This window comes from Halichoeres trimaculatus, unplaced genomic scaffold, assembly GCF_033239565.1.
Source record: "Halichoeres trimaculatus isolate MK-OKI-2021-1 unplaced genomic scaffold, fHalTri1.1 fHalTri1_scaffold_23, whole genome shotgun sequence".
In the NCBI taxonomy this organism is placed as follows: domain Eukaryota; kingdom Metazoa; phylum Chordata; class Actinopteri; order Labriformes; family Labridae; genus Halichoeres; species Halichoeres trimaculatus.
Window position 1 is genome coordinate 13,839,301 of NW_027437201.1, and position 12,225 is coordinate 13,851,525.

Sequence of the window (12,225 nt, forward strand, 5' to 3'; positions counted from 1 at the left end):
TTTGTTCTTTTCGTTGTGGATATTTTTGTTTCTTGTGAATAATTTTAAAGCTTGTCAGCTCTTAATTTGTCATTGTACTCCACTGATGTAACTCGCGGCGATTTAAGTTTTGTATTATAGCTATTCTACAACTACTTCCACTACAACTACTGGTGTTAATACCACTGATACCACTAACACTACTACTGATAGTTCACATCTCTTCGTTTTCAGCTTTGTTTTATTTCTTTCAGCCATCAGCTGCCGTATTTCATTGGACCTTCTGCCAGGAAATGCAACTTTATTAGTACTGATAAGAATGATGACCATACCCAGTTCTAGTGTTTTGCCTTATAGACTTTGCAACTTGACCCTAATACTTTGAGGCATTTCTACTTATCAATTTGCACTCACCATTTAGTTTATAATTTGTTTCATTATGATCTTGTATTATCAATGACTGTGTTTATGATGTAAGGACTTCCTCGAAAATGAGATGGTACATCTCAAGGGGCTGTCCTTGAACTAAATCAGATCAAATCGGATATTTACAGTGATTCAGAAATCAAAGAGATCTTTATTTGCAGAAGACATTGCAAACAAGGTAACTCTTATCTTTTATTCAACGAAAGGGTGTTTACCTGCTTTTGATATTTATTTTGTTTTCTGTGTTTTGGTTTATCTAATGTCTACTTTTTCATTTTAAGGTAAATGAAATTTAAAAACAATAATTAAAATGGAAAAATAAATGATATATGTGAAACGCCAGACCTTTATCCCCTACTCTAAGACTTTAATTAATTCCTCATTTAAGGGACCGAAGGTTTCTTTATTACATGGCTTAGTTAAATAGATCAAACAACCCATCAGGCTACTTTTGCTGGTGAATGTATTATGTCATGTAATGACTGTACATTAGGGTAAGCAATATTGATCCATGACAGCCAGCTCCAATATTTTACTTTGCCCATTTAATCATTCTGCTTCCATGCAGAGGAAAGTATAAGCAATCTCTTAAGAATATAATGTCAAGCTAAGCATTGGAATCTGCATGCATTGTAAACTCTCTACGTATTTATTATTGTGCAACTGAAACTACAGTAAAAATGAGAGGATACCTTGGAAATAAATAATTTTCATTCAAGTCTATATAATTGAGGTTTGAAAGAACCAATAACCAAAGAACAAATGGTGGGTGCTTTTGTGTTTCTCATTACGTAAACCACACCAGTCTTTAGGTCGTAATCATATTCATTACAGTTTTCCATACATAACATTTGGCAGACACAAACCCCATCTGTGAGCTTCAGCATGCCTGTCTCTTTGTGTGTGCATGTCCATCTGGGTGTGCAGATAATGATATCAGAGCACACAAACGTATTGAGCTTGTATATGTGCATATAAAGCTTTCATCTTTACATATTTGCAGATGTGCATGTTTTTGACCACATACAGGATCGTGCCTGTGTGCACATATGATGGTAGAACGTGTGTATTGGGTAGAGGGGGTTGGATTCATAGCTACTTGGTATTCATGAAGGCAGCTGCTGCAGTGTGCAGCAGAGTGCAGCAGTGTGAGGGAGATTCCCAGTGGAGCCTCTCTGGTCACACTGCCTGTCTGGGACTCCATCCGAAGATCACAGCTGAACTGAATGCACCTCAACACCAAACAATACTGTGCAATGTAACATTCATTTGCAAAAATCAGCTTGGGAAAATGCACAATTTTTGAGATGCATCAAACAGATCAGAGAGATACTGAAAACGAAAACGTGACTCTGCTAAGAGCATAAACAACCTTTACAACAATGTCAGCTTCATAAAGCATTTAAAAGAGACCACATACAATTAAAACAAAATAAAATTCTTATACTCATGCTTCAGAGACAAAAAAAAAGAGTTCACTTGGCTGTGCCAGCAGTGCCTAAATGTTCCAGGTTGTGTTCCATGCAAGCAGTCGCAGCCTTGGCCTTGCTCTTCTGCCTTTTTTTAAGGCTGGATTGTTCGAGTAGTGTGTTGGAGTACTAGTCAATCTATACACCACAGCAATTTGTAAATTTTAAACCACTGTAATAAAGAATGTGATTCAGGTTTTGACTTAGTTTCACAATTTGATTTGAGAAACAAATCAGGCTTGAGACCACAAATTGCAGCTTAAGATATTTTCGATCAATGTATAAGTCAAAAGATGTCACTGATGAAAGAAGAACAACACATTTTGCTCCTTTTGCAGCTTCAAGTTTAAATTCTACAAAACGAAGAGCTCACAACAACATTTTTAGATTTTTTTTTTTACACTGTAAAGCTAACTTGAATAAATAGAGATAAGGTGGAGAGGCTGCCAGCGTAGTGACGGAACAGACGTCAGCTGGCAAAGCACCAAGTATTCACTTAAGTTAATTTGTGCGGAGGTGATTTATTGCCTAAGCGTGCATTCACAGGGTGAATTTACCTATGTTTGTGTGATCTCATTGTTCTCATATTTACCTTAGGTGCCCAAAGTTCACTTTGCTTTCAGAATGAAAAAAATATCTATTTTTGATAAATATCACTACACCTTTAACATGTCTAGCTGTTAAACATGGCACACTGTGTTAAAAGGATTAGAATTTCCACAATACTTCATGCTTTTCTTTCAGTGGTTTCATTTCCTTATTTCATCTCTGAGACCCTCCTCTCCCTGTGCTTGTTCCTCTTTTCTGTTTCTTGTTTCCTCTCTCCTCTTCTTTTTCTTATTTGTCGTTAAATCTGTATCTTCAGCATCTCTACTCGTTCCTCCCCTGCTCCTATCTTTCCCTTCTACTCCCAGTCCATCCTTCCATCTCCCTCTTCTTTCACTCCCTCTCCTTTATTCTGCCCTGGAGGTCGCTCCAGGCGAATTACTCTCTACATGGTTCACACACAAACCTCTATACTGTCCTTAAGATCCCTACATCCTGCGCACACACACACACACACACACACACACACACACACACACACACACACACACACACACACACACACACACACACACACACACACACACACACACAAGCAAAGGCACACAAGCATGCAATCCTCCATGGAGCCACAGGAGCACAAACACACACATAAACCTTCCCTCTCTTGTGCTCCTTCAGTTCCTCTGGCTCTTTCTCTCCTTTGCCGCCTCTCTTCTCTTCTCTGCTCCTTTACAGCTCAGCAGGCCTCAGTGGAACACAGTGCACACTATAAATCCAACCTGAAAGAAAGAGACCAGACATGTCAGCTGCATTCTGAATGATATGTCCACACACAAAAGAGACAGATTAAGTGGTAAGAAAAACAAATACAGAGATTATAAAGACTGAAATCATACAACAAGTGTGCACATTGTTCAGGCAGTTGCTTGATGCACCTGAGAATCTGCTCTGTTTTGGCATCATAGCTTGAGCTATTCCACTATAAATAGAGTTAACCCCCTTTCAAAGACTATTGTTTACTATTTGCTACTCTCATACTCCCCATTGTGTTGGCTATGTATCAGTAATCTGTGGTTTTTGAGCATGCAGGTCTGCATTCCTTTACTTCCCATATGTTAGCTATCCTGTCTGTTCAATCATATTATTTGCATAATGTGGTCCAACAGGATTGTTAACTCTATTTCACACAGGTGCCCCCCTGTGTCTACAGGACACTCGTGCAGTGCAAATGCATTCAAATATGACAAAATACTTAAGCTCCTGGTAAAGGGTGATGAAAAGGCAAATCAAAACAATTATGTGAATGTGATTTAGCTAGTTTTTTGGAATGTCCAGCATTTTTCTGAGATACTGATATTTTTAGATTTCAAAAACTCAGCAGAAATGTTTCATGCTTGAGTGAATAAAAAAAGTGTAAAAAAATAAAAAAATAAAAAAATAACTCACTGAATCATATTAGATGTTATTCTATATCATCTTGTAAATGTTCTTAGCTTGCCATTCACACATTGTCATCTTTATTTTTCACATATTTGGTTGACAGTTTGAATGAAATCTTTCTTGGGAAAGTTAGTTAGAACGAGAGGAGGTTTAACCAGCTTCACTGATTAAAAAATCAATTTTTCATAGAACTAAGGTCAGAAATTACTCATTTTTCTGCCAATCTGATTAAATTCAGGACAATTTCCGGGGCTTGTATTATGGTATCATAGTCTGCACAAAAGTTGCTGTTTTGATATTTTATTTTGAAAAATAGTTTTTAATAACTCAAACAATGATTTAAATAGTGAAGCACTCTCAGAGCCTTCCATTGGAAAGGGGAAGCTGAATTTTTCATAAAATAGTACGACTAGAATGTTTTATTGAGCGGATGGACACAGCAGTAGTGAGGCCTGTGAATGCCTGAGGATCCATTCCGCGGAGGAACACCAGTATGGATGTGGGCTGTGCTGCGGCTCAGTGTTCCACCTTCACGCTGAGAGAAAAGAGACTGAGGCTCGCGCGGGTGGAGACTGCCACACATTTAAATCCCCCGGTCGGTTTTCAGCGTTAAACCACCAACAACTTTTCCTTTTTTATTTTCTTTGTAGTGTTGGATTTTTCAGAGCTGTTTTAATGTCGTAGATGGCAGATTAGTAAGGGCGTCGTTGTTGGGAAGTTTTTTCGAGGGGGGGTTTGACCAGCGTAGGGCCATGGCAGTCGAGGCTCGGCCGGAGCTGGTCGGGAAGCGGTTCCTCTGTGTCAGCGGGGACAAGCCGCCTGAAATCGGCGACACCGGTCGATGGCCGTGGAGATCCGGGGTCATACGAGCTGTAAACCACTGTGACAGCGACAATCCCGACTTGACGGTAAGAAACCTGCTGATTGTATTCTCCACTCTGGTCTGTTATATGCAAAGCAAACGGTAAAAATCTCTGTGGTTGGTTGGTTGGTTGGTTGGCTGGTGGCTAGCCATCGAGCCAGAGAAGCAAACTACCAGACGGCGTTATTCTGTGGCTTCTCCCGGTGGTTGTGGATCTTTGCTCCAATGATCACCCCGATCTTATCTCATATTATTCACCTAAATATTTGTTGTTGTGTGAATGAGTTTGTCCACTTACTTGAGCTCTGTGTAGGGAAGTTAATTGGAGGCAGACTGCCAGCAGGGGGGTTTGGAAAGCAAACAGCTAACATTGGACCAGACGGGAACGTTAGTCTGCTTACTTTAACTTATCTTGCTTTGTGTGGCAAACACACCAATATGTTTTCATGTTTAGCTACTGCTGAGAGCGGTTGAAGCATAGTAGGCTCCATGTTCCCTTTGTATGGCATGCCTTCAAGCAATAATGCATCAAAGAGTGGAGGCTTAATGTCAAATAATCAATTTGTCACTGAAGAACACCTGGAATCTGTTATCGTGTTGTCCTCTGAGGGGGGCTGCATTTGTAAGCATGTGTAGGAATGCGAGTCCCGAGCAGCTAAATGCTTTAATCTGCTGTATACTGCACATCAGCTGATAGAGGTTAGGTTAGTTTGCTAGATTTACTCCGCGTTACAGTCTTTAGGTTGAGATAATCCCCATTACCCCGTGCTTATTGCTCACAATCCACGTTATTTGAGCGTGAGGGTCGACCATAAAGCCCCATCTGCCTGTATTTTTGTGGACAACAACCTCTCAGACTTGGAATGCTGGGACTTGTAAAAACATAAAACTGGCTTGGCTTAACAATGGGCAGTTTGTCATCCTGTAAAGTGTTGTCTATAATTTGAATAAAAATCCATGTTGCATGTCACTTTTTGGAGATATTTCCTACTTGAGGTGTAATTATTGCATTAATACAGCCAGCAGGCAAGCACACAAGCAGGCAGGGCAGTTAAAGTCTTGGCAATATATTGGTCTGCATTTTCCCCTCCTAAAAAAGAGCTATTTTCATAATGGAGTAACATGCCAAAGGCAGCAAACAATGAAATATTTGCCCTGACAAGCCCTTGGCTGGCATACACACACAGCAGTGTCTGACTGTACAGTGTGCCTGCTCCCCATATTCTTTTGTTCACACAATCCGTCGATCTGCCTATGCAGATAACTGGTCTAACCTCAGCTCAGGTCGTCTGGGACTATTGCTGTGAATTTGTGTGTAAAATGTTGGCGATTTCACGGGGGCAGTGAGCCATTAGACACTACATCTTCGAGAACAATGTCATCAAACCAGGGTCATCAGTTTGTTATCTGTAGATTAACTAAAAAGCACGTCTGCCTGCGTGTGTGATTGTATTTTTTGATGTAGATAAACAGCATCATAGCATTCTGTTGTTCAGGATGTATCTTATGTCATGGTGTCTGTATCCTTTAAATAAACAGTGAGATATTTTCTGGTGTCATCCACATTTTAACTGCACTCACCCTCTTGCAAGCACTTTTCACATCACACACACAACAAACATACTCCCACCTTCATAATTCTCTGGTAGAATTGGTCCCTGTGTGTGATGTGATTTAGGCAGTGAGTAGTGTTCTGGTTTAATGCCATACAATAGGGCACAGTCTCATTAGCAAGCAGCTTAACTAGCCGAGTGAATACAGTGGAGGAGGATTGGAGATTAGATTAGAAGAAGTGTGTCAAGCCAAGCTGTCAAGCCTTTGTCAAGTGTCTGTGGTCAGACAGGCCAGTAGAGTACATGTGTACAGTGTAAGCAAAGGCTGACTGAGGCTTAGTGGTGCACGATTCTATCTGGATGATAGAGTTTGATCAAATATGTAAATGAGTTAATATGCAGATCAGTATGAAAACACAAGTGCCAAATAACTGAGGGTCAATATCTCAAAGGTAGATGGCTCATAATGACTGCAACTCTTCTACAGAGTGGAAATTATTTTTCGTCAACAAATTAGAATATTTACTGTCTTTCTTCTAAATTCATTTGACTGATTCCTTTTGAGGATCGTTGTTTAAACAGAAAAACAATCTTTTTGTCAAGCAGTTTTTAGCTCAGAAAGCAATGAAGCTGATAAACCAGACAAAGTCATGAATGAGCTTAGGACTTTGAGCTCTCTGAAAAGCGAGGAGAATTTATTTCATCACTGCTTTTGGATTTGATGAACCAAAACAATGAATCTGTTTATTGAGAATTTGACTTTCACATTCTTCAGTGGTGATTCAGTTGCAGCAAAAGGGAGGTTTCATATTGGGGGGCCAGGATCCTAGAATGCTTGAGCCCAAAGCCGGGTTAATTTGATCAGGACACAGACTCGTGCGCTGTGGTGCAAAATATCTTGTTTGGAGAAATAACAGAGTTAAATGTTTGTTTGGAGAACATAATGGAAACATATTTCTGCACAGAACATCAAGTAATGTAGATGAAGATTGCAGTGGTTGACACATTTGCCAATCAACTATACACAATGCTACCTACAGTAAAAGCTTCTGTGCTTGAGAAGGGATTGATGTATAAGCTGACCAGTTGGTGGGGGGAGGGGAGAGAGCATTCATGTTCAGGCATGGTATGAAACAACCAAGCCTTTAAGAAAATGCCCAAAGTCTGCAGACTTTCAGCCTAAATCTTAAATAAACTAGGCAACATCTTTGCAAAAGAAGAGGGTTCTGCTTCCAACAGCTGAATCTATGATTGTTGCGATGTTATATAAAAGGGAATTTGTTAAAAGCAGTTTTCCAAAAATGGTACACCACAGTACAAAGGCTGGTTTAAGTGGATCAATACTGGCATTAAAAACACAAAGGTTGAGCATGTTTTCCATCAAGTTTTGATTATAGAAAGCAGCGTATTGATCCAAAACACTGACTGAATGAAGACACATTGACAGATCATCAGTGAACCATTGTTTCGTCCACCACCAATAGTCGTCATCTCTTTAAATCCTTTGGTTAACCTCACTTTCCAAAACATTCTGGCAAAAGGTGTTGTTGCAGCTTCATCTGAAAAAGACAGAAAAGCAGAAAATTTGCGATTTTGTTCTGATTATGATTCAATTTCTTGGCCAACGTACAACTGCTCCATATCTCCTCAACAGAATTATGCAAACAACAACCTGCCGCCAGATTGCCGCCCACTGCTGTCCGCTCATCTTTCAGTGTTTAACTGTTCTGCTGCAAAGAGAAAGAAGACTCTTGCTTCTTTTATGTGAAATTAATTAAGAAAAGATGATGCCCCTGAAACGTCTGTTTTTTTTTTCATCAAGCTGAAATTGATCATTGTAGTTCAAACATAGTCTATAACTGTGAGAAATAAACAAAAGGGATTTAATGTGAAGCGTCAGTCTTACTATGTGTGTTAATAGAGTGATTTCTGCAAGTGTTTACAATTTTTGAGTGTAGCTCTGTCCTTGTTGATGGTATGTCTGGACTATGCCTCTTGTTGGCTCACCATCCTCTTGGGCTTTCACTGCTTGAGAGCTCTCAACCCGATAGATCGATAGATCTTAAAGTGATACTCCGAGATGGAACAAGTTGGGTCCTATCACAAGGTTTAGGGCAGAAATTACCCCTACAGCAGTGTTTTTGTGCAGCAGAAGCCCAGGGCGCACGCACCAAACACCCCCTCCCTGCTCCTCTGCCGGTTTCCTCTGCACTCTGACGGGGCCATTTTTTACTTGACCAAAAACACAAATAAACGGACTCCCACCCAAAAAATCTGATATCGGTCTGCATTCACGCTTTATTTAGAGAATTTTCAGCGCGTTACTTTCACACAAAAACACCGCTAAATAAGGCTCTAGTTCTTATCGTGTCTCTCTTGGCAGACTACCTGCGTTTGTTTATATTTGGCACGCAGCGCACGCAGACTGATACACTAAGCGGCGAGCGCCTCGTAGCCAGCTGTGGCTCTGTAGCGGAGGTAGCGCAGTTTTACGACTCGATGAGAACTAGAGCCTTATTTAGCGGTGCTTTTGTGTGAAAGTAACGGGCTGAAAATTCTCTAAATAAAGCGTGAATGCAGACCGATATCAGATTTTTTCGGTGGGAGTCCGTTTATTTGTGTTTTTGGTCAAGTAAAAATTGGCCCTGTCTGAGTGCAGAGGAAACCGGCAGAGGAGCAGGGAGGGGGTGTTTGGTGCTTGCGTTCTGGGCTTCTGCTGCACAAAAACACTGATGTAGGGGTAACTTCTGCCCTAAACCTTGTGATAGGACCCAACTTGTTCCAACCCGGAGTAACACTTTAAAGAAGATAAATACTTTTCAATACCAAGCCTTAGTTTAGAGGAAAATAAAGAACCTGTGATAAAAAGTGTATTAATAGTGTTGCACACTCCGTTGCAGTGATCTCAAAGAGGTCTTGAGAAAGGAAGGAGAAATGCACGACAGAGCAGATGGACAGGAGAACATTCAGACAGAGACAGTATTTAAAACCCTCGCAGACACTTAGTGTACAGTGGTACTTGATACAAGCTAAAAGAAAAAGCTCAGCAGCAGAAGCACATTAGGCATAAAACTGCCACACTCATCTGGATTCATAGTGAATGGAAAGAGCAGGGCAGTCGGGTCACTGCCTATAGGAGCCTTTGTTTTCCATTACAGTCCACTTAATGTGTGTGTGCGTGCGCATGTTTGTACAGTAGCAGTGCTGCTGGTTTGTTTTTAGTCCTGTGGCCCGGGGTTCATCTCTGTGTGGCTAATCAGCAGAAAACGACAGGCCATGACCGTGGAAGAACCTTCCACATACAGAATTCATGCATGGTGGTTGCAGAGCTACAGTTCAGCCAGCTTGCAAACATTTCTAAGCTGTGTGTTTGCTTGTGAATAGCAGCATTGTTCTGAGTCCAAACACTAACCAGAAGCAGAAAGAATAACCAGAGTAGCAGAGAAGCTTAACATGGTAACACATAAATGTTTTATCATCAAGATGTGGCCACTGTAAATTCCCCTTACCTGTCATGACGTAGAGCTTTGGCAAGGTTATATTTATATATTTTGATTAAAGGTTTTAACTAAATTGCACTGTACTATTCCAATTATGTAATTAGTGAACTTATAAAAATATCTCTAATGCTGTGTAAAACTGTCCATGGGTGGCAGTGCCTTTGTAATATTGCTGTCGATCACTGCGGCAGGAAAGAGTAAATGGTCATGCTACTCTGCTGTCAATCAAATGAAAAATGTAGTATATAATAATGATTGATGTTATAGTTCCCTATAACACCATGTTCTGTACATGAGAGTATGTTTATCTTGTACAGTCAGCCATGACAAAGTCATGTTTAGATGTATGATGGATTGACTGACTTCATTCAAAAGGAGGTTTATTGTCACATTATTACTGTTACTTAAGGGGTGTTTTAATGAATATGAAGATCCCATTGTTCACAGTTAAGTACAGTTTGTGCTCCTGTCTGCAGGTAGCATAAAAACTCCTCAGCCTCTCGTGTTGTGACATGCAGCTATTTTGGCATTCATCAGTAACTGTTATTTCAGCACAGAGGAAGATTTAAAAGTGGAGCGGTGTCATAATAAGTCTTTATTTACTTAGCTGATATTTGCACAGTTAGCTGCAGCGCTGCTATGTGTCATCCAGGTTATGTGGTGTTTGGGCAGCACGGTAACTGGATACACCGAGTGTTAGCGGTTTGTTTTCTGGTGCCTAAGGAAACAAAATGTAATCTGAAGCCTGGATGGGCTGGCTGGATTGCTAGTTGGATGTACCCTTCCCCCACCTCTCTTAAAATACACACTCACACACACACCCACAGTGCACTGAAGCTTCTCTACATCACAGTGTGTTACACACGGCTGCAATAAAGTCTCCTATAGGCTGGAAGGCTGGGAGATAACCCCCAGAATACATCAGGCGCTACTACTCAACAGCTGCTGTGGTTTGTGCAGGACTGTTTCAGAGCTGACTGCTGCGCGGTGCTCTAAATTTGTCCTCAGCCAGGCTTTGTTGATGTGTTTCTTAGTGGCATTTGAGAGTTAATATAAACATTGTTGATTACAAAAACTAAAGCAGACCAACAATATTTAATCACCAAACGACTGACTGCGAATTGATCACATTGACCGCCAAGTCAAGCTCAGTTTTCGAGAGGTTTTGGTCTTAGTTTGTCTGGAACAGCCCAGTGTTTTGGGATCTTTGAACAGAAAACTAAAACAGACAGATATTCAGTGTGTTTTAGAGGAAAAATATCCATTCATTATGTCTGGATGAGAGAAAATCTGATGCATCAAAATATAACTCAAACAACAATTAAAGCGTAGATAATTGGTTTAAATTGATGAACAGATAATTGATAATCACTGAGGCTGAACTTGCATCCTGCTACGATGCAGGATTTTATTTATAGCCCAATGCAAAACTAATTGATGTAATCTTTGTTTATTTCTGATAGCCATCACTGAGCACATCAGACATTTTGTTCGCCTGCTTTGCTGAACTGTACTTGAGTCATTCTCTGAAGTAAAGCAGAAGTCATCTCGGTAAAAGACTCAGTGAGAGCAGCCCAGACAGACTGTGAGTGTGTCCTGAATATGGAATGAGTGAACCTCAGCCCGTCTGACTGCAGTTATCTCCATCACACCATCACAGGCTGAGCTCAGACTACAGAAGTTTACAGGAGATTTATACCCGATTCATCCCTCCCAACAAGTGGAGGAGAAATCTGGTCTGGGATTGATGTTCGACCCACATTATCTGGTGATATGAAGGCTTTACAGAGCCGGTCTTAAACCTCCCAAACAGCTTTCAGCTGCACAAGCTCTTTCATGGTAAATCCAAACAAGTTTGATGATTAGGATTTAGAATCTGGACCTCTTCATTAGTGCCATCCAAGCAGGAGGGAGAAAACACAATGGGATGGAGCCTTTAATAGTGTTGCCAAGCAACATAAAAAATTTTTAGCCTGAGAGAGGCCCTAGGTAGATAGAATACTACTGCTGACAGATATTAACACTGACAGCTAAAATCTCACCTCTAGTTCCTGCTGAAATGCTGGACTAGATTGACCGCATCCGAGCTATTCCACATCCAGAGCTGTTGAGCTGCCTGCTTTTTATTTTTGCACACTGGAAAGCATCTCCACAGCAGGTTATTGGAGGGAGAGATGTGTGGTATCATGTCCTACAGCATAAACAGCAGTCTCAGTAATATCCTGATGTGAGTGATGTTTCATTGTTGTCAAATCCTGCGAGCATGTTTGAGATTTTAAAGAGGTGCAACTTTGTAGTCTCACCTTAATCCAATTTTGTAGTCGACAAGACTTTTATAAGTCCTCTCCCATGTGCTGATAGTGTTGTCTGGCTGTGAGGCTTACTGTGAAAATGTCTGAACTGAAGTGACTGAGACTAAAATGCAGAAATATTTCACATTTCTTCCA

At 40.6% G+C, this 12,225-nt stretch overlaps 1 protein-coding gene across 1 annotated transcript in view; it reads left to right on the forward strand.

Moving 5' to 3' along the window:
• The first annotated feature begins 4,383 nt into the window (after nucleotides 1-4,383).
• jmjd1cb (jumonji domain containing 1Cb) overlaps nucleotides 4,384-12,225 on the forward strand; it is a 108,532-nt gene continuing 100,690 nt past the window's right edge. The window contains exon 1 of the mRNA XM_074662854.1: nucleotides 4,384-4,771. Coding sequence (XP_074518955.1) covers nucleotides 4,616-4,771 — 156 coding nt within the window. The 5' untranslated portion in view covers nucleotides 4,384-4,615. The remainder of the gene's footprint in view (nucleotides 4,772-12,225) is intronic.